A 23,927-nucleotide genomic window follows, 5' to 3' on the forward strand; every position below is an offset into this window, starting at 1 on the left:
TTTGTTTTCTCAAAAATTCAGTTTATACAGTTACGTGCAGTTAATATAGTTAAAGCTGCAGTCCGTAACTTTTGGTGCTCTAGCGGTTAATAAAAACTGAATGCTTCTTGCGGAAGACCATTGTTGCCGGAACTACTTCTCTCTGTTTATGTCTATTACCCCTTTTCCACCAAAAAAGAACTGGTTCGGAACTGGTGCTGGTTCAAAGTTGGTTCAACTTGCGAACCTTCTCAGAACCTGTTTGTTTTTCCACTGACTAGAGAGCCCAGTGAACAACGTCGTTACGTCACTGTGTACGTTGCCATAGGCTACGTCTTAGCTTTCCTAGAAACGCTTGCGCCAACTTCAAGCATAACAGTTACAATGGCGGACTACATCGTCTTTCTGCAAATGTTTCTTCTGGCATTGCGATCCTATATTGGGGTCAGAAGAAGACGTTTAGAACACATTTGTGCTGCTCGTCTGGATTACTATAGACGGAGGTTACGTTCGAGAAGAAGTTCGACAATAACCAAGCCCCCGACGTAAGGATGACGTGGTAAAAGAATGGTTCTAGTCCAGCAAAGAGATGGTGCCGCTTTGGAACCAATTTTCCTGGCCGAGAACCGGTTCTTTGGCTGTCGAAACATAAAGAACTGGTTCGCAAGTAGGCACCGGCTCCGAACCGGCACCAGCACTGCCTTGGTGGAAAAGGGGTATATGACGAGTCAAGCAGGTTCTAGGCTACTCCGCAGTGGTACGACTCATACCAGTCTAAAATAGTCCGAATATAAACACTTATTATAAGTGTACTGTAGTGATTCAGGATAAGACAAAAACACGGTTTGGAAAATGGATTCATGATGTACTTGCTCATTATATACATTTTGAACACACAAAAAAGTTACGGACTGCAGCTTTAAATGTACTTAGATTTATTGTTTATATTTTCAAAGCTTTTTATAAATATCATCAAAATATAAGCAATATCTATTTTCTTTTTCCTCTTTTTTTTGCCCAAATTTTGAATAGGATAATGTATGTAATTAATTTCAGTTGTTATTATTATTTATTTTATTTTCATTTTAGTATTTTAAAAGGTTTATTTTTCCCCAGGCCTGTTTATTTATAAACATCTTAATTCAAACATTACAAACTTTTTAGCATTGCTCTTTTAAATAAAAAATGATAAACATCTCACATCTGCAACTTATAAGCAGAACTGTTGAGAGTGCTATATTATGCACTTTTGTAGCATTCCTCTTTTATGAGTGCATTGCCACTGTTCCTGCTGAATACTAAATAGGTTGTAAACTTCTTGGTGGTTTTGACATCATAATCATGATGGTTTATGAATTATCCATGTTTGGGTCTGGGTGGACTAAGGAGGCCTAAATGTTTTATTTCAGAAAAGCGAGAATAATAATTTATTCCCCTTAAGTGAATAACCAATTCTAAATGTATTGTAAAACAATTCAAGAATCAGGCCGGTTACAGTTAACAACAGTGAATGTTTAATTGACGTGCAGTGATTTATTGTTCAACAATAGCTGCACTCGGCCAGACTAATGGTGTCTTTCAGCTCATGTAAAGTCAAGTAACCATCCAAACAGATTCTTGGATGCTTAGCCGACGCTGTAAGAGATGTTTTCAGGCTTGAACAATTCACCCCCTGGGAACAGTGAATGACACCTTGGTGAGGAGATGTTGTCTATCGTTATGGAGATGGATTGCATTCCATCGGGAGTTTAGGGATGAAGGTACTGCAGTAGGTGATAATAGGATCATACAGGCTCTGCCATTCCCAAGGTCAAAATCATGGACCGGTCTCAATTACATTTTGCTTGTTTATCATTCAAACCTCTTCAATAGCAAGAAATCAAGTTCACCCTTTTTGTTTTTTGCCATTTTGTACAAAACAGGAAATTAATCTTCTTTTTAAGCATTGTCTTTATAAACAATGATGTGCTTTTATTGATGCATCTGTTAATATGTGACCTTAATAAGCTTCTGTTTTGTTTTTTGAACCAGTTATGAGATCATTTCCATTGACTGGCTGAGTTACTAGTGAAGTCTAACCTTCTGTTGGAGAGGGTCAAGGTCTGTACAGCTTCAGTGTTCCTTTCAGAGCTGCGGTCCAGAGAGGCTGAAGGTAAGATGAGACGTTAATGGATCCTAAACTTCCTGCAGATGGATCACTGGCCTTATCAATAATGAAGCATTATTGATTTAATGTCTCTGAATGTGCCACCACAGATACCCAAAGCCCCCAAACTCACCATTACATCATTCCTCTGGCATCTTACAATGTCTTAGAGGATTTCATTTTGGGACTTTGTCATTTTTTAATGCATTTTAGCGCAAAATATATGTCATTTTAGTCTGACCTGTTTAATAGATAGATAGAATGACAGATATATACAGTTTAAATAGTTACATGCAAGTTTACATTGTCCCTACACATTTTTTATGTTTTTTTAAAAGGTTTTTGTCAGTGTATATATGTTACCGGTCCTAACCGCCCTGAGTGGGACTCGTTTTCATAGGCTACTCCTTACAAATTTTCAAAAAAATTAAGATTGTAAATGAAAAGATTAGCTAAAAGCCTTTTGCTCTTCAGGTAAGAAGACTTGAAGCTTTCAATTTCCGTCAGGTTATTTTGACAGTTTTGAAAGCCTTGGATGTGTTGGCTCATGTCAAAAACACATGTCTGAATGGGTTTGGTGTCTTAAGTGAACATCTGAGCATCTTTCTTTAAACCAGATTCTGTTCCAGTCTGCAGAGAGTTTTGTTTGGCAGGACCCGGCATTTTACTTTTAGGCCCGGTCTGAACACTCTTCTTTTATGGTAAGTCATTTATGCTGCAAGTTATTTGGGACAGGTAATCCTATGCCTCAAGGTGTTATGATCTACTTCAGTTGCATACATGATCACATGAACGGGACAGAACTAAACGTGTTGCTCTGACAGTTGGGGTGTAGCTAGATTGCATAAACCCAGAGGTGTAATATGAATGTTGTTTGTGCAGCTCTTCACCTGGAACGCTGCAGGGGAAAAAACATCAATCACTACTGGGAATGGCAGGATTATGCATGTGTTAAAGAGCAAGCTCTATTCTGCTTTAGAAAAAGCTAGTTTGCACTATTTTTCTGATAAATAGTATGCTTTTGACGTGACAGGCATGCATGTGGCACATTAAATGTGTGTAAAGTTGGGCAACACATCCTCTGTACGGTCAGCCATCGCCTGTTTACTGGAAAGAAAATTGCTGATCAAGAAACAGTGACTCACACATGTTAGAAAGTTTGTGAAATGTGCAACATCCTTCTGGGTGTCTCAACAGCGTTAAAGGAAATATTCACAGATGAAAGTTCTGTTATTAGTTATGTTGTTCCAAACCTGTATGCAGTTATTTTCCCCCAAACCTTCAAAGACCACGGACTCTCAAGCTCATAAAATTAGTCCATAAAAACTTTTTCGAGCTTGTCATATGTAGTCACTATGAACTGCTGTTGGTTGCCAAGAGCTGAGTGGCGATTCAAGCAAATCGAAGTCTGCTGTTGTTCCACAAACACTTCATAAAGGTCCCTCTGACCTAGACTGGTATTGATCTTTGACTATGCTGTCTAGCATGACTGTTGAGACCGGACGTCTCCTGCTGTGATGTGTTTAACAAGAGTCCCACTACTGTGGCTCTGGAAAGCTACAAAGTCAGAAGTCCTGACCTTTGCAGTTCAAACAGGAGCTAATGGGCATCCAACAAAGACTCTTTTGCCAATGTTTTATTTTTGTTTTACCACAATTCATGTGTGGAAGCATCAAAACCCAAGATCCAAATAACTGTGAATTTTAGTGACACTTGAAAGCAAGACCTTTTGTCACACCTATTCAAAAGAGTCTGTGATGTTTCACGTGTTCTCATTGGCTGTGGTTCTCCACGAGGTAACGTATGCTTAGCAAACACCACTTCCTCCCGCTACTTCTGCATAATGTGCATTTCCCATGTCGACCAACAACTGTAAGTTTTGCATTTGTACAACTATATTTTTCTTTTTATTGGAACTGCTTGTAATTTTCTCCTTTCCAGGCCGAGTAATATGGGGCATTGCTATTTATGTCGACACTTGAACTGATTTAAATTTGAAAATGGGCTTTGAGACTCTTATTAATGAATGCTGTTGACCTTTCATGCTTTGCTTTTGGAGATAAAGATCATGTCATAAGAATGAGAATGCAAGAATCATGTTATACTGAATGTGATTGATCCTTATTTTATATTCATTTGCGATTCATTTGTGTATTTTTAAGAAGCAAAGACTTTTGTTAACAGCGTCCAGGTATTTTAAGCAGGAAGTCAAGCTTATATATTTTAAGTATAATATATTTTATATTAAAAATTGGCTAGTACTTTGGCTTGGCTGCAGGCTGGTAATGTTATAATGGATAGTATATGCGTGTGCAGGTCCACTGTGTTATAATGCAGCCTCTGGTTTCCTGGCAGCGAGACAGGAAGTGGGGGTTGGGTTGGGTGCAGTCTGCACTAGTTCGATAAAATTCACAAAAATACTGATTCTTGATGCCCTGGTTTGTACGTCCCACACGCTCCAAACCTCAGGGAATTATTCATGTGGTGGTTCTTTCCCAAACCAGCCCCCGATCTGGTGGCTAAACACAGGAGTGAAGTTGTGAACATTGGTGGCACGGTGTACAGGTCTCTCAGTCCCCTGAGAGGAAATGTGTTGTTTGGGTCGGGTAGCAACAGGGTTCATTCATCTCCAAGAGGGTCAAAGACCTTTTTTCTGTAAAAACACGATCGCTGGTTAGATAAATGAGGCTGGTGTTTATGGAAAATATAGTAGAAATGTTATCTCACTCTGTGCCAGTGTTGATTTTAATCGGTGGCAAATGATTCTGTAATATTGTTTTGTTTCACATGCAGTATATTTTCCACAAATGCTTCTAAAATGTACCGCTTATCTACAAAATAATATATATATATTTTTTTTTTATTTTTTTTTTGGCAATTTCTGAATAAATGTTAATTGTGCATTCCCTTGCAAAAGTCACTGTTGTGAGTGATCGCTAAGGTGTTGCTATGTGTTGTATTGTAATGCATTACAATATTGTTTTACTCCCTAATAAAGTAACTAATCACGTGGAAAGTAACTTTTTGTGGAAAGTAATCCGTTACATTACTTTTGCATTAGGCTACTTTTTATGTGGGATGGCCTTGCTTGCTTGTTTTTTGATAAATAAATAACAAAAAACACAAAATTCAATTTTTTGGTAAATGTAAAGGCTCTTTCACACAAAAGTGAAATTAATAAGCCTCAGACTGAAAGAAATGCAAATTCACACCTGTACAGTAGAGGGCGAAGCTCTAAAAAACCTCTTAGCTGTGCTGCCATTCTGGATCTCAGAAGAATAGGACATGTGAAGAAAGTTCAACACTATGGGCAAATTTCAGACGACATTTTTGCACCCTTGAATGGCTCTTCAGAAAGGGGTTTCTTCCATTTGTAGGGGTGTTCCAAACTAAAGGGAACAAATGGACCCCTTCACGAAGGGCCCTTCCATAAAAGTCTAGAACTACAATAAGCATCATGTTCACACAACGCACACAACTCACGATTTCTCTGCACTTACTCATGATTTCTCTCAACATGAGGGACAGGAGAGCTGTCTGTCAATAAATGGCAAAACAAAGTAACTTGCGTTACTTATTTGAAAAAGTAACTGAGATATTTTATTGTAAATTTAAAAGTGATGCATTACTTTACTAGTTACTTGAAAAAGGTAATCTGAGTACTCGTGTTACTTGTAATGCATTGCCCACAACACTGCTTCTGAGTATGTTGATGTGTTGCTATGTGGTTGCTAGGATGTTCTGGCTGGTTGCATTCTGGTTACGTAAAGATCTTGATTTTTCTAATGCTATAGGCCATTGATATGTGTTTGCTAAGTTCTTCTAAGGTGTTTGAGTAATGGCCAATGTTATACGAGCTCACAATGCAAGTGTTTTCTTGGCGTTGTCATTGCGTTGCTATGCGGATGCTGAGGTGTTATGTGTGGTTACACTGGTTGCAATGATCCCACAATTCTAGGTTTTTCTAGGTGGTTGTCAGGGTGTTGATAGGTGGTTGCTAAAGTGTGGTGTTTTGAGTATGTTAGTGTGTTGTTATGTGGTTGCCAGATTACTTACTGGCCAAAGTAAAAAGAGTCTCGGATGATATTTGGTCTCTAGAATGCTCAGGTCGTGCCTTTGATCCAATCCAACCCATTTTTCTATCCACCGCAAGCAAAAATCATGAGTTAGATCACTTGGGTAAATAATAGCACATCTCTTCTCAGTAAGTTGCACTTCTCATTCATGCGCTGAAGTTTAATGAGCAATTGTAAAGCGATGCTTGCCTTAGCAGAGATATGTTCACTGCATGTTGGGAGTATAACAGACCTCAGCTGTTCAGTGGAGTGTGAGCGCTCTTTGTGTTGTGAAGTGTAGCTGCTCTGTGTGTGTGGAGTGAGTGGGCCAGAACTGTGGCTCAGAGCTTCAGTTGTTTTGGAGACAGGCCTCAGTGTCATCCAGTACCACGGCTCTGTATAGTCTGCAGGAATGTCTGCTCGGTGTCTTTGTTCACTTCCTCAATACCGTTTCCATACACACAGGTGGCCGTCTAGCAAGACTCAACATGTAGCAGAGGCTTTTTTTTTTAAACTTTCTTTCTTTGGAGGAATACTACTGTTTTTTGTTTTCCATACAGATGCAATGAATAAGGCCTTAAGCTTTCAAGCTTCGAAAAAGTGAGTTGAGTTGGCCCTTTTCAATGAATTGGTTGATTCAGTTCACAAAGCTAGTCTGAATGATTTGTTCATGAATCAGACTGATTTGGTTATGACTCTCTGAACTAGAGTGGAAGATTATCAGAATTTGACTTTTTCAATCACAAAGTTAATTTATTTATTTATTTATTTTATTGTATTTATAGACTCTTAGAAGCTACAGTTCCCATTCATTGTAATTGCATGGAAAGGAGTAACCGGCACAATTCTTCAGAATTTTGTCCTCCACAAAATAAAGAGAGGGTGGGTAAATAAATAAATACATTGTCTTTTTGAGGTGAACTATTCCTTTGAGAAACATTACATCAATTTTATATGAAGTGCAGGTCAGGTCCGGCTCTTTTCTGTGCTGACAGAACTGCTTTGTCAAATTAGCGACATGGAACTGCATAATAAATCTGATGAATAGACCCTGAGAACAGGAGATTATGCAACCGCATTGTGCTTGTATGTTTGGACAAAGCTTTCTGAAATTCATTTGAGCTTTATCGGTTTATCTTTTATATATTATCTATTATCACAGGCTTATTATACATTATATTGATATAATAAAAACGTATAAAACAATGATTTGCACCTAAAAGAAATATTATTTTTGACTTTTTTTTTTTTTTAGGGCGGGTCAGTCAAGCTATAATTTGTTGTATTTGAAACCTATTAGAATTGTTAGTCTTGTCAGAATGGGGTAATTGCAGTTGAATGCATGTTAATTGTGAGATTATGGGCAATTGAACCAGCATAATACAGTTATTATACAGTCTGGTTTCTTCTCGCCTCAAGTTTTCTATCTGCTGAGACCCAATCAGGCAGACGACTGGCTTCCCAGTCTGTCGTGTGCAGTTTGATATGTTGTGAAGAAATGTTATGTGTAATTTTTTTTTACTTTCTCTCAAATTATAGTTATTGCATGTTATGGTGTTGAGGTACTGTGACGTAAATATTGCAGTTGTTTCCGCAGTAATCGTCCCGATAATTGTAGATGTTATGCCATGTGTTATGCAACACAGATGTTGTGAAAAATTATCATCAGTCCTTATGTTTTGTACATTTGTATATTGTGCAAGAGACTCTTGTAAACTGAAGTTCTCGGTGTAATGAGACAAATAGACATGAAGGCTACAAAGGAATGTTAAGAAAGGAATGCCCCATTTGGGCAGCTTGGACAATTACCCTAGTCTGTCAAACAGGTGTGGAGTGGAAACAGCCTCAAACACCCTTAAATATAAATAGGCCTGCTGTGTTTTCCTGTGAAAGAATGTGCTATCAAAATTAGACTGAGTGTATTTGTTGATTTAAACCACAATTCATTTTATCCACTCAAGACCTGCCTAACAAAACACCAGTATACAGAGAGCACTTTACTATATAAAAAAAATACTTAATACTTAAGAGATCTGTTTTAATTAAGAGTATTAATTTATGAAAAAATACTTTTGAAATAACATTAGTATTGTATATGCTTACATTTATATCATCCCCATTCATTGGAGAGCGGCTTGTTGTCTCTGTTTACTCCGGTACTATATTTCTTTTTAAGTCAGTTTACCACAGACACATACCTAAAGTCTTAAAAAGCTGCCATTAAAAGCCTTTTGTGAAATTTTAAGTAAAATTTAAACAGTAGGCCTAAAACAATTGAAACAATTCAGGAAACTGCAACAAATAAATAAATAAAGTTATTTTATATATATATATATATATATATATATATATATATATATATATATATATATATATATATATATAGTTAGTTATTATATAACATTTTAAAACACGTAACTAATTTCCCTGTGGAGAAAGAGAGTTTCTTGTGGTAAAATTCTGTTTTACAGTGTCCTTGTTACATGTTACATAATAACTATAAATTATGCAACTAACCTAACCCTTACTCATAGTAAGTGCATGTAGCCTAGTTAATTATTATTACTCAGTACATATGTATAATTAACACCGACACCTTCAAATAAGTTGTAACTCTTTTTTTTTTTTTTTTTTTTATAAAAAAAATGGTTTTGAAATAATGCTTTAAAAAAATCTTCTAAGAAGCACATGCCACAAATAATTTTCTTTGACACAAATGCGTTTCCTTTTGCTTTTATTTATCTCAAAATATTGCTTTTATTTTCAACTGCAGTTTGTTTTTCCCAGGATGGCCATTTAGTGTAAAATAAAAGAAAAATACATTTTTTTATGTTTTATGAGTTGTGTCGTGTGGATAAAATAGCAATTAATTAATTTTCAGACTTCCTTCAGAGACATCCATGCTCATTTTAAGGGTTAAGACCTGTGTGTGACAACTAGCCCCGGGCTCTTTCTTCACTTCTCTGTATGCGGTGGGAGGAGCCAGTGTCGCTGGAACTGTGATTGCGTTTGTGCGCGCGCGGGTCTCTGGAGGAGCTGAGCCAGTGAGATCACATCCTCGCGATGCAGCTGCCAGCGAGTCAGAAAGAGAATGCCAGTTTATGACTGAACTACGGCTCAAATCTGCGACATACGCATACCCTTTCAGAACTATTGTAGCGACATATAAACGCGTTGATTTTAGATTATATACGTAGCCAGGTTCTTCCAGTCTTTCGGGACTATGGAATGCGGTTTCACTTAAATACCTCCTCCCTCCCTCCTGTTCTTGGTGGGCTCGCGCATTTTGTCACGGCTCGTTGTTGGATCTATCGGTGTGAAACCGAACGCAATGTGGGCCAGAAACGATTTTGAGGACGGATTCGACACTTATAAGATAGGTAAGAGCCTACCGCTTGTGTAATGACACTAAGCCAGATATTATGTTAATAAGAACAGCCATGTTTGATCTTCAGACTGGCGCGTGTAACGGCTCGTGTATTGTTGTTCCGCGCGCTCAGGCTGGGATGTATTAGCTAGTGATGTTCCGTTATGAGCGTTGTGATGTTGACCATCACTCGTGTCACCTTCAGGCGGTCTTTGTTTGGGTCAAGGGACAGATATGGACTCACAAGGTTCCCTAACAGAGGGGTCTCTAATATATGCAGTGCCGTGGCACACATAGGTCCTATTTTTTTTAGCTTGTGTGTATATATAGGCTAGGCTATATATATGGTAACACTTTAGTTTAGGGTCCAATTCTCACTATTAACTAGTTGTGTGTTAGCATGCATATTACTAGTATATTGGCTGTTTATTAGGCTAGTACTTATAAAGCACATATTAATGCCTTATTCTACATGACCGTATTCTACATCCCTTTAATCCTACCCAATATCTAAACTAAACAACTAGCCTACCTTACTAATAAGCAGTAATTAGGAGTGTTCTGAGGCAAAAGTCATAGTTAAAAGTTAGTTAATAGTGAAATGTTGTGAAGACATGTTTTTCCTTAAAATAAAAATAATTTATAATTTATATAAAACACTATCTAATCATTTATTTTGTTGTTATTCTAAAGTATTACATTTTACATAGTTTTATGCTTGTAGCTCCTATTAATGTTAGATGTAAATAAAACAGATTTTTATTTTTTACTGTTATAAACTCTCAATGTTTTAAATTATTGCATTCATTTACTTTACTACAAATATTGAAATTGCTTTCATGTGTCTTATGCAAATTGCTCAGTAGTGAAAGTAAAATACACATTCAGTGTTAGGCTATTTAGTAGTTTGTGCTTTTACACTTTGTGTGTTTAAAGTTGTCTAAATGTTGAATAGTGATGCAACAAATTCTAACTAGTCTCTCTGCCAGTATGTTTAATAATTCATATCATGTTGCATAACTGTTGGTGGTCTTGAAGAACGGCTGGTGCCCCGTCAACAACAAGCCCTATGTTTACCCGGGATATTTACTCATCTGATACTCAGTCAGATGGCTAATGTGGATCACTTTCATATGAACCGGTATGAACTTGAGGTTTTTCCACCCAGGAATTATGGAGACCTATTTTTGATTCTGGTGATTTCAGCTGGGTCTTGGCCTCCTGTTGGTCTTGAACTCTTGTAGGTTTAAGATTCATAAAGCATCTGAAGTATGTTTTGTTTTTCTTTCTTAGCTGCCATATCAGGAAAATTGCTCCAAGTTTGTGATTTTTCTAAGATGTATGGCACAATAAAACTGCATGTGTCAGGAGTTGTTGATTTTGCTGATAGTAGGCCTACCTGTAATGAAAAGGATGGTGTTGTGTTTTTTCTTTAGTTTTTAATAATGTAGTAATCTACTCCATAATAATATTTCATCCAAACTTTGTACTATGAATCAGTCATTTTTGTTCTCTCTGGAAGCAAATCAGCATGTTTGTTCAGAGATGTTGGCAAAAGAGATTTCATATTCCATTTTTTTTCCTGGCAGGCGTTACGGAGGACAGCCTAAATGGTGGTGTCTAAACGGATTAGCCTACACTTCAGAATAGATTAGGCTAGCAGATATTGGGGACAAGTCCTCTAGCGCAAGACTGACCATTTGGTTCACTGAACTTCACCTTGTTTTAGTGGTTTAGTACTTTTGGCCCAGATAAAAACTGTTCAAAAGTTTGGGGTCGGTAAGATTTTAAGTTTTTTATTTTATTTTTAGAAGTATTTTATGCTCACCATCGCTGCATTTATTTTGCAAAAAAAGGTGGTAAAACTCTAATATTGTGAAATATTATTAAAATTTAAAAGAACTGTTTTCTATTTGAATATATTTTAAAATGTAATTTATTCCTGTGATGTCAAAGCTGAATCTCCAGCATCATTACTCCAGTCTTCAATGTTACATGATCCTTCAGAAATCATTCTAATATGCTGATTTGCTAGTAAGAAAACAGATTCATATTTTTGTTGTAACTGTTATAAAAAAAAATTCAGGATTCTTTAATGAGTAGAAAGTTAAAAAAAAACAGCATTTATTTGTATTTACTGTCACTTTTGATCAATTTAATGTGTCCTTGCTGAATAAAAGTATTAATTTATTAAAAGAAAACTTAGGCTACTGACACCAAACTTTTGAGTGATAGTGTACATATCAAATTAACAAAACTATATTTCTAATAGAATTAATAATTTTAAGACAAAAAAACTGTTCTGTGTCTTAGCGATTCTTTTTGCTACATTTTTGAGTAAATAGAACTGATTCTAAATGAGCACTGGTTCTTTATTCCTAACTAGGGCTGCACATTGAATCGTTTTAGCATTGATTTCGTGATGTGCACATCTATGATAGTCAAAAAACGCAGGATGTGTGATGTCAGGTATAGGGATCATAGTTGATATGTGATCCGTTCGGACCAGGCACACGAAACGCACATGATTCTCGGATTAACTGCAAAGTTTAACCATCATAGAGTCAAGATGGAGGGTCAGTTTAAACATTTCAAGCAATTTAAAATAATTTTAATGCAAGTAGATGCATGTTTTAAGGAAAGAGAACCCAATTCGGAACTCTTGCGCTGTTTTCTGTGCGCACACAGTCACAGTCAGCACGCGAACACCGAATTCCGTTCTCTTTGCTTGAACAGACACATACACCCAAAATTATGTCAAACTGCCCGTCTCGGCAAGTATCCTCGTAAACACAGTGGTTTATGGCTTACGTGAAGAAAGAAAACAGATGCGTATCATTATATTGGATCTGTGCATTAGCCTAGCTCTTAAGGTAAAGCAGCCTAATATACCCGCTGCTGAAGAACAAAATACAAAGAGAAAATAATTTTTGTAGCTTTAACAAAGATTAATTAGGCTATATTTAATTTATACAGTGAAGATTATGCAGTGTTATTTTGCATTTGATTAATCAATTTCTGTACCTACTGTTAGACTTAGCTAAAAATATAGGCTAAAGCACTTAATTTGTATGTTTTGCCCTATTGTATTTATGATGTAATTTGTTTATTCTATGCAGATTCACTCCCCTACAGGCTACAAAATCACTCCAATCATTCTAGAATGATTCATTCTTTCCAAATAGAGCTATTCATATGGTGAAACTGTTTTCATATCGCAATATATATCTCGCAGGAAAACAAAAGATCGCAAACTCATTATCTTGACTGTTAAAAGCTCTTCTAGGGACAGGTGTTGCGAATTAGCCATGGCTATAAACACTGTGATACATGCATCAGATTGTTCTTTATGTAATAATCTATGTTTATTTTGTATCTGTCCCTATTCAAATAAACAACAAATAAATAAATAAATAAATAAACAATGTCAGTGTTTTCCAAAATTGTGCAGCCCTACTCCTAACCCTATCCATGATCACATTTAGCTCATTTTCACTGAAGTAATGGTGTTTGTAATGGCGATCTGAGAATTGCACTTCCTTGTCGTTATTGAATGCTCACTTGACTTAACTATAAGTCTTTCATTGTGAATAGACAGTTAAATGGTGGAACAGTTTGAAATCATGTGTTTGTTGGACATGACATCCCTCTGTTTGTCTCCTCCTCTTCCATGGTAACCCTGTTGTGTTTGTTTCCTAGGTTCGAGCACGTCCTCTCCTGGATGGGTCCCAGGCTGCGACTCAGCATGGCAAGCTTCCTCTTCCGCCACTGGCATTAGCAGCCGCGGGCGACGTCACAGCGCTGCCTCGGACAGTGGCGATACCGGCATTGGAACCTCGTGTTCTGACAGCGTAGAAGGTACGAAATATATATGGCACAGCTTACTTTCGAACTAACCATGGCTGGCTTGGTTGACTAGCCTTAATCTGTTTTGTGAGGTGTGAAACGTATTATTGATCGGCTGTTTTTGCAGTCAGACTTTTTCTAGCAAGCTCATTACAAAATCAGCCCGAAATCATGACCCATGTCCTTATGCATCGCTTTAGTCAGACAGAAACTTAGGATCTTTGAACATCAGCTCCAGGTTTGCCATGACCAACAAATACAGAGATTTTAATGCTTAAGTGAGGGCAAACTAAGGCTGGTTTTTGTCTGCCACTTTGATTTTTAAGAAGTTATCCTGAGCGAGCAACGTTTTGTAAAAGCCTCTAGAAATGGGTCATGCTTCAATGTCTCTTAAATGTATGTAGGCCAATGTGTGCAGTGACTTACGGGTAGAGATTATAAGATGATGAGTAATGTGAAATAGTAGAGTTTTCTCTTTTGCCAAATGACTGTTTGCATCCAAACACTCCAAATCACATGTATGTTTATTGGTGCCTCAAGCTGATCCTTCACATTGAGCCAAACTTTTTTTAGACAACATAGGAATTATATGGCCAACAACATACAATTTGAATCTAGACCAAGAGTTTAGTGCCTGTTAAGGATGCCTGCATTGGAATAATTTAAAAGCAGAAAAAAAGAGGTGAGAACAATTATACTCTGTCAGTCGTTAAGATTTTTTAAATGTTTTTGAAAGAAGTCTCTTATGCTCAACAAGGCTGAATTTGTTTGGTCAAATATATATCTCATGTTTTTTGTTTATTCTTTTAAATGTATGTTAAAATAAAAATGGCAAAGCTGAATTTTCAGCAGCCATTTATCCAGTCTTGATCCTTCAGAAATCATTTCAATATGCTAATTTGTTGAAACATTTAAACATTCTTTGATGAATATAAAGTTTAAAAGAACAGCAATTATTTAAAATTGAAAATAGTAATGTTTTATAGCAATGTAAAAGTTATTACTGTCACTTTTGATTAATTGAATGCATCCTTGCTGAATATATTAATCTCTTTAAAATCTTACTGATCGCAAACTTTTGGATGGTAATGTCTGCTTGTGCAAGTAAATGAAGAGGCCTTTTTGGCATGTATTTAGTGATTTTATCTTTGCAAAGAGAAATGTGAGTAGAAATTAAGTTGACTTGGATTTCTCACTTGTTATTCTCCAGTTGAAATTATTCTTAATGTTATACTAGTCTTAGTATAGGTAAAGCATTGAAATATTTTAGCCACAATTTTATCATCTAATATAAAATTTGCAGGTTATTAATTTGGTAAATGTAGGGAAAAGGTTTTAGTTACAATAGTGATTGTCAAAACAGTCACGACTTACGGCAGATGCGCTTCGTCTTTTTTCTTCCATGGGATTTCCGATATGGTCATACATATTTTAGTGTAAATAACTACCTACAACTTAGCAGCTATAATCACCCACAAGGCAGCTCAGTCAAAAAAAAGTAGCACTTTACTCTTCATGCATTATGCAGGGGATTTCAGTGGAAGGCAGTTTTTTTACAATTAAGTTTAAAAGAAACCCATGCAATACATTTACAAATACAAATTGAATGGCACTTAAATTTAGTGGCACTAATGAGCATTATTTACTAGATGTTGGTGGTCCGTATCCAGACTCTCAATGTCAGTAGAGTTCCTGTGTCTCATCTGGTAGAGCATAATGCTAGCAGTGCCAAGGTGATGGGTTCAATTACAACACACAATGTATAGATAATGTTATATATTAAACAATAATAATGATATATAAATAATACTAGAATAGCACTACGTTTTTTACAAGTTCAGATGCAGTTGTAGGGTGTTCTATATGGTTGCTAACTATAAAGATAACTATATTAGCATCCACAGCAGCAAACGATATCGTTGTTTATTCTAAGCAAAGCACGTGATTGTCTGTCACTTTAAATGCAAAAGGTCGTTACATTAGGCTGAATTCTGATTGGCTGTCAATGATTTTATTGTTCATCAGCTGGATAAAATCATTCTGAAAGTGATTCCAACGATGTAGTTTCTCTGTGCCAATATCGTTATAGCTGTTGTGTGAAGTGTTAACTCTAATATTGAGAACAATTGTTAGAACTAGGCTATATCTTTATTCCTTTCGTCCTTGGTGTGAATAGGCCTTTAGGGTGTTCTGGGTGGTTGCTAGGGTGTTGCTAGGTGGTCAGAGCAGCCCACCCCCAAGTCTCTATGATTTTGTGATCGCTGGATACATTTTGTGCTCCCTCACTCAATGTAAATCTGTGGGTTTTATTCTGCCCTGATTTGTCATCATAATTGATGCCTAGGGCTATGATGTATTTATCCAATGGTATATCATGTCTTTTTCAGTGTGAGCTCCCAGCTGGAGACGTACCATCCTGCCCTATATTTCCATGCAATGGCCGTGTTGGTTATTATCTCACGGTACTTCCTGTCCCACTGCTGTCTAAAGGGAGCTGACAGTTGCCTGGCTCAGTGCCCCAGAAAGACGGGCCGTCCTGCCGTCAGGCTGACCGTGGCCATGCTCGTATTGATCACAACTCCCTGCTTAAATTGATCTCTTTATCATTAGTGCATTAAAAATCCCTCCGCTCAGGGCTCAAATCAAGGTCAAGCACAGAGTCACTGGCTGTTCATACATTCTGTTCTGTTCTGTTGGGTTGTGAATTTTGGCTTTTGCGAAAACTTGTGACTTAATTTAAATGCCCCAAGTGGTACTGGTGCAAGAGTCCAAACACGCTTGTTTCAGTCAAGAATGATCTCAGGGCTTTGTCTCGGTGCCGATTTAGATGCACGCAGCCAGTATGAGTTGGCTCCAGAAGTAGGGCAGATCTGCCATGGAAACATCTGTAATAATCACTGTGTAGGATGAGAGCCGTGATATCACCACATGGTAGAGAAAATAACTATGGCCTCCCCTGCACTGCTAGACATGATGATTAAATCCATGTAGAACTTCAATGTTAAAGCTGAATATTAATGCTTGTCATTGTCAATATTGAAGTTTCTGTGGCGTGTTTTTTTTTTTAATACTTTGGCTACTTTAATGTTTTCAATAATTATAATTATATTAAGCAGATGGATATAATTTAACGAATGGATATACTATTGCAAAAATAATGGTTCTCATATAGGTTTTCTAAACACTAACATCTGCCATTGACGGTGTCGACTCAAAGTTGGTGTGTTGGTCTTGTCAGGATGCTCAAACAAAAAGAACAACGTGTTTACTAATTTTTTGGGGAATCATCCTAAATATTAAGCTGGGATGGATTTGGGATTCACTTTGTTTAAATCTCGCCATGTTGTGCTGTGCTCAAGGATGGTTTTATGCTGGCCTGAAGTCCCTCTCTCCCAAATCTTTCCTTCATTTAGAATTCTAATGCAGACTGATTGTCTGTAATCTACATGAAAAAGGGATAAAATATTCTGGAAGCCTCTCCAAAACCACTATATCTTGTTTTCAACGTGCAATTGGCGTATTACATTTTCACTCTATAAAACACTGAAACAGTCTGGAAAATTCAGCCGTAATGGACATATAGCAGCACTCTGTAATTTAATAGCTACTGTCTCAAGATTTAAGTGTTTCAGTGTTTCCTAATCTTTTCTGAAGCTTTAGAAATCGGTTTAGAATCTGTTATTTTGTTTTATTTATATACTGTATATACATAGTGTATGTGTGTATATATATATATATATTGGGAATCACTGATCTAGTTTCTCTTTTTTTTTAATGCTATTGCTAATTGCTAGTCAAAGGTGCTTTTTCTGTGTTTTTATGGTGTGGGTTTGCTCTCCTCATGTGGATTTCATAATTAGCAGACGGCCTCATTACGGTGCTGCATATCTGTGAGCCTGGGGACATGTCCTGCATTTAGGACATCCTGTCATATTGTACTCAGTCACTTTTGAGCACATGTGACCTCAGATGCATAGAGACAGATGCATAGTCACCATGCCTCAAGCCAACTTAAACACGCTTAATAAGACTAATGGATTCAATGCATTAGATACAATTCATAATGAAATTTGGTTATGAATTGGCCTGTTTAATGCTGAAAAAAATTGGTACCATTTAAATTATTGGTGAAAGTTAGTGATTAGTGTATCTGTCTACAAACATATCGAAAGTAATTTTGTAGATCTAATAAAATAATTGTAACCGGTCTGAGTGAAGTTGTTAAGTCTTGAGGTTGCTCAACAGTTATCAGTTGTGATCTTACCCTTTGGCCCTCTGAAGGTCTCATGACAGAGTAAGTTTTCCTTGTAAGACATCTTCACTAGTCTATAGTGTCAGGCTTTCCTGTGACACATGTTTAACCTTGAGAATCGTGCCAGAGATGTGTCCTCTTGAAGATTAATTTACCTACTTTCATCCACCTTGAGAATCAGAATTCCCTCTCTCCAAATGAGCTGCCGGTGGATGACCTAAAACAAGGCACAGGAAATTCCTTTTGTCTTGAACCAGGACGCCTCATGACCCGAGTCACTAATTATACCTTATTATGGGCAGCAACTTCATAATTACTCCTGGGGGGTTGATGGCTCCTATCGGAAGCTTCATTCTTGTTTCAACAACTCTTGCATGGGATTAATGATAAGGTAATGACAAGCTGGACTTATTTAGACCAGAATCGCATTTATTGCTCCACTTGCCATACTTCCGATCTGTCTGAGTAATGATTATTTGTCAGTAATCGGATGAAAGTCTTCTGTCCTGGGTCCTTAACATATTTGTCCTTGAATGTTTGCCAGGCACTCCTGGCACATGCATTTCCATGGAGCACTTACGCAATGTAGTTTAGGATGGTAGGTGTCATCTTTCTGTGTGAGGATCAGCTGTGTCGAAAGGAAACCCGAATCGCATGACTTATCAGCCAAGAATAAACACAGAGGTGCCCTAAGACTAGCTGGAAAGGATGCCTTGGATGCCACTGAAGCATCCAGAAATACACAAGGAGCAATCTCAACAAAGTGACATGCATTCCAGTGTATTTGTGATCGCTGTGAGTTTGCATTGTTTTTAACAATGTCTGTCTATCTATCCATCTATCTCACTTTGCTGCTGTGTAAGTGGCCATTGGTCCTCAGCAGCATGAAGAGCGAAACTTTTATTCAAATTCTAAATAGATTATATAGCCTAAAAAATGTGCAAAGGGTTAGGGTTAGGTTAGGGTTAAGGTTAGGTTAGGTTAGATGTCACTCATCTCAGTTCATCGCGATCTCACAAACTTCCATTATAATCAAGTTTTCTACACTGCACATTGAATCTCTTATTTAATCTTCTTATTTACATCGTGTCTACTACACTTTGTTTGTTATAATGAGGATTCGCTAGCATGCAGAGTTCAGCACTGGACAAAAACTCGGATTGGATTATGATTAACTTAAACACTTCTGATTGGCCAATGGATTCAAGAAATCAACGGATGTGTCTGTGATTAGCTACATTGCTCAACGCTGTAAAACACGTTGTAAATTGCAAATACTGTGGTGGGCACCGGGAACAATCGTGTCAAAACTCAATAAACGTCATGTTTTTAGATGTAGCTCTATTACATTTATAGTTTCAGCATAGCAAAGATGCATTATGTGTTTCATAAAAATGATTTATTCTTTTTTATAGCAATCTTTATGTAAAATAAATTTGGAAAATAGATATATATTATTATTATTCAGTATTATTGGTAAGGCATCCTTCGTAAAACATGTGCCAAATCAAATGTGTGTGTGAAGCGGAGCCTGCAAAGGAGTGTGAAGCATTCAGCTTTGGGACCATCCCTAGTAATATGGTTACTTTATTGTCGGTTTTCACATGGATCTCAGTTTGTCTGTGGTTGGTTGGAGATGTGATTGTACATCGTATTTACGTTGACAGTTGGTCATTTTTGACAAATTAATGATCTTTATCAGTGTCAAAAACTGGTAAACGATCTTACATTTGCCATTTTAAGTTGCTACTCTGTTTAAAAAAATATGATCAATACAGTGGTATTAACCAAATCTCTCTCTTCAAATCTGTCTGATCTTCTCTGAACATCCTAGTCCCAAGGGAATTCCAGGTCAAAATGTTACTCTCTATTAGATTTGGGCTAGATTAGCTCCTGGCATTGTCTGATTAGCCAGTTGGGATTAGCGCTTGACTGAGAGTTGGGTAATGCAGTTAGGATGATTAAGGGGGGTATTGTTTGCTCATGGCCTTCTGCGCCTTATACCCCATAGCCCCACCCCGAATCATTTTTATATGCCAGCTGCTCCGAACTCATCGCTCTAATGATGGCTTAGACCCTGAATGAGGAATGAGTTTGACACAACACTGAATTAACATTCTCTTCTTAGTTTACATGACATCAAACCACTTTGCTCAAGTAACTGCTAGATTTTTTGGGCGTTTGCAAATGTATGAGGTATTTCCAATCTAATGAGGTATATGGTAGACTTTATTAAATTTGTTAATTGCTTATATCAGCTGATGCATGCAAGACAAATTTGTTAATTTGCCTTGCAGATATGCATTGGGTGTGCATTGCTTCATGGCAGTTAGCCTAATAGCACATCCTCCCAAAGCCAAAACCAATTACTTTTTATATCAGTAACAGTCCAGCCAAATACTGCTACTAAAGACAGCCTTTCGCTACTCCTCACCCCTCATCCTCTTTAAATATATAAGCTTTGTAAGGATTGTACTTCTCAGCTTTGGCTAGCCATTCTTTGAATAGCTTGGACTTCTTTGAGTAGTCCTGGTAAGATGTTTTTTGTTTTGTTTTGTTTTTTGGAAGTTTCATGCTGGATAACACTTGGCTTCACATAGCCAGACCTCTAAATACACAATATAAGGTTTGGTCCTTATGATGTATACTATGCTATTATGATGTATACTTACAATTGTAATTTACAATTAATTATTTCAATCATATATAAAATCGAGGCAATCGTTATTCGTTACTGTCTTTGCTGTGTGTACAGTCGCTGAGCTTTAGGAAGCCTCCGGAGCTGAAATACAGATATGGTAATGGACATTTCATTTCCAACATGCGCTGTAAATGGTTGACCAATCACAACAGACCGGGCCATCTGACCAATCAGAGAAGAGTAGGCTCTCAGAAAGAAGGGGTTTAGAGAGACCGAATCTTCAAACAAATCGTCTCAGACTCTTTGAGAAATTATTTGATGTGCAATGTATATTATGAGAAAATTAAAGTGTTTTTTGACCTTGGATGAATGTAAACCTGTTGTAGGAGACCTCCAAAACAAAACTAGGAACCTTTAAAATAGTATAATGGGGCACTTTAAGGAAAAACTGACTGATGACTGATGACTATTATTGATAATTAATACTCACCCGAGGTAGTAATGTGGCCATGATGTGAAATGTCTTTTTAAGAAGTACAATGTCTGTACAATTTTTACAGGGCTTCCTTATGACCAACAAGCTGACTAGGCCTAATTGTTCAGACATCATGCAGACTAATTGATTTTCAGGATATGTAGTTTTGCACATCCCTAATCATGGATGTGAAAGCAGGACTTTTGTTTACTTGTGCCGCATTGAAACATGAGTCATATCACCACCAATATAGAAAATAGAATGAAATCCACTGATGCTTTGCAAAAGAGATAATCCTCTTACCCGAGTTAGTAATGTGGCCATGATGTGAAATGTCTTTTTGAGAAGTACAATGTCTGGAGTAATGCCTAACAACCACTTTTTTATTTTTTTATTTTTTTTTAAGAAAGCTTGCAGATTGTTTAACTTTTGTTGAACTATTGGGCTACCTGATTTCCAGTATTTGTTCTCTGGTGTCTGAGACAGCTGGCATGTTCATTTACTCATCGGACATATTGTGTTGTGTTAAAAGCTCAATGGTGTTGAAAAGCCTGCTAGTGCAGGGTCGTCCAGAAATAACGCACCGTTTCACCCTTTGGCAGAGGTGTAAGGATCTTCTGTGCATGTGAACACCAACTTAATCAATTCTGAATTAAGGGTCAAGCTGAGCGTTGATTAAATCTCACCCAAATAGGATTTTCTATCACAACTCCATAACTTGAAGAACCAGTTTGTGCAGTATGTGGACAGTTAATCAGACGCCTTATTTTTTTATGGATGAGAGCAGCGTGAAAGGATGGAAGTATGTCTGTGTGAGGCTGTCTAATTACAGTTGGAGTGCAGCCACGCTCGCACTTGGAAGCTTCTGCCCTGCCCTTTTTAATTAATAATCTCTCTGGGTTATAACCGCACAACCATGACGGGCTAACTCACATTTTTTCTGTGTTGAAAATAGATCTGTATAGTATCCTGCATATCTTGATCGTATTATAGAGGACAAGGAAAAGTAAGGATTTCCATCAGAAAATAAGTTTGACTAGTTTTGTTATAAGCCAAAAAAAACTGTATTAGGAATCACATGGTGCTGGAAAATGGCTAAAGGTTGAGTTAGCAAAAATGCTACATCAACGACATTCACATCTATTTAGTCTCGTAATAGTTGTATTTCTAAGTGATTTGGGATATTCAATGAGGATTTTTGTATGTCTGAGACCAAATCTTGCTGATAATGTTGTTTAACCTGTTAAGCTGCAACCCCACTTTTGAAAAATCCCCAGAAATGACATACCCAAACTGAAACAGATACAGTTCATGAACCCTTTGTACTAAAAGCACAAGTATGGTCTCATTTGAAAGCTGACACCTGGCAGTTTATTGTAAATGTAGAATTAATTATTGTCATAATGACAAAAATTGTTATAAATAGCTTCAAAGTTTTGTAAAGTTATTAGAAATTAATTTTTATGAAACATCCTCATGAAAATAAAATTGAAGTTGGCACTGGAGCAATCTAGAAATGCACTACAGCTAAAGCCACATGTCTAAACATTTTATGTTTAAAATCTGAAGATAATAAGTCCAAAACTCTGTATTTAGTTAAATGTTTTTCAAGACCATGTCAGTTGACTTTATTTTGATTTGACGCTAACATGCTACTGATGTTTATTGTCATCTTCTAACCATCTATCCAGTATATTGTCTCTATTGTTTTGTGGTGCAAACGAGCCCCATTCAGTCTCAGTCTCCCCCTACACACATTCACTCCTCTCCAGCCTGGTTATGGCTCGAAATATGCATTTCTTTTGTCTGCATTATAGTTACTAACGACTGGCTATTCACAAGCTATTCATAGGGTTTCAATCCCTAATTTCTTTTCTCAAAGTTCACCTCACATTTTAAATAAAGAATAAAGAACATTCTTGAATAAAGAAACTTTCAGTAAGCATTCAAAAAAACATAAAAGTATAACTTCTAGGTTGCAGGTGCACCTAGGGCTAGCTAGCATGTTAGCTTAGCACACCATCAATACACGACCATTTATGAGATTAAAACCATGTTTGTGCTCCAAACTTACTTTTATAACGCAAGTGGAGTATTTTAAATAATCTTCTGTGATCTAATTTGGCTTCAGATAAAAAAATCTGACAGAAAATATACTATTGTATATTGTTCTGCACAATGATAGTCTATATAGATTAGCATTACATTATAAATATAATCTATTATTATGAAAATACCTGGCATGTCTTGAAAAACACAGGTAACTCAAATATCATTGCAATCATGTTTATTATCTTCAAAACATCTGTATCTGCATTTTACAGCGCGAACTCTGTAGCTTTGTGTGTATCAGTGACGTCCTGGAATGTCACATGATCATGGCTCTTCTTCATGTTCCATATATGGACAATTATTGTGCATATAGCGCCCTCAGGCTGTTGGTATGGATTGAAAACACAGTATCAGAGTATGCACGCGCTCATAATGATTACATCGACGCATTTGGGTATAAATTCAATAAATATTATTCCTGTCTATAGAAATATGATGTGAATCTATGAGAATATATCAATATTTCTCCAAATCTGCACATTTTTGAGCTAAAGCCCTGAGGGACGTTGTTTTGTGTATCGCTGTCATGAGACAGCACGGGAGTTTTTTATGAATGAAAGCAGCTGACGCGCATAATTCATATTAAAGGTATCGACTCATTTTTTCATTTCATAACTCCTGACACAAATTAAGAAATAACTGTCGCTATAAGTTTCTCAGAATACAATAGTGGTCAAATACTGAAACTTGAGTCTTATATCTTTTTAATGATGTATAGTTTGTCGAAGTATAACATTAAATCTGATAGTAACTTTGAGCTATATATATAAAAAAACGCTTCAGTGCGCCGACGCACTGGTGAGGCTTAACAGGTTAATAGACAAATGATGCGGCTTTGAAGCCTCCAAGCTCCCCATGTTGGTGACCTACATTCTCTGCCATAGTTATAAGCCAATATTGACTGTTCCATTGGTTTCAGTTCATTATTGAGTTATCTGGTAAACAGGAAGCTATGTAAGATCATGACGATTTCACATGGACACATCATTCACTTTTCTGGCTGTCTACACTGCACAATGAATCTCTTATTTACATCATGTTCGCACTGTTAATA

At 36.9% G+C, this 23,927-nt stretch overlaps 1 protein-coding gene across 2 annotated transcripts in view; it reads left to right on the forward strand.

Moving 5' to 3' along the window:
* Positions 1-3,919: 3,919 nt before the first annotated feature.
* The window catches only part of cep85l (centrosomal protein 85L), a 70,890-nt gene continuing 50,882 nt past the window's right edge, over positions 3,920-23,927 (forward strand). Inside the window, exons 1-2 of one of the 2 annotated variants that reach the window (XM_079887223.1) lie at positions 3,920-3,997; positions 13,247-13,405. In XM_079887223.1, coding sequence (XP_079743349.1) covers positions 3,982-3,997; positions 13,247-13,405 — 175 coding nt within the window. In that variant the 5' untranslated portion in view covers positions 3,920-3,981. Of the gene's footprint in view, positions 3,998-9,201; positions 9,561-13,246; positions 13,406-23,927 lie in introns of those variants that run through there. The other variant, XM_079887222.1, reaches the window with a different exon arrangement.

The sequence above is a fragment of the Squalius cephalus genome (genome assembly GCF_949319135.1).
Source record: "Squalius cephalus genome assembly, chromosome: 12".
Taxonomy (NCBI): domain Eukaryota; kingdom Metazoa; phylum Chordata; class Actinopteri; order Cypriniformes; family Leuciscidae; genus Squalius; species Squalius cephalus.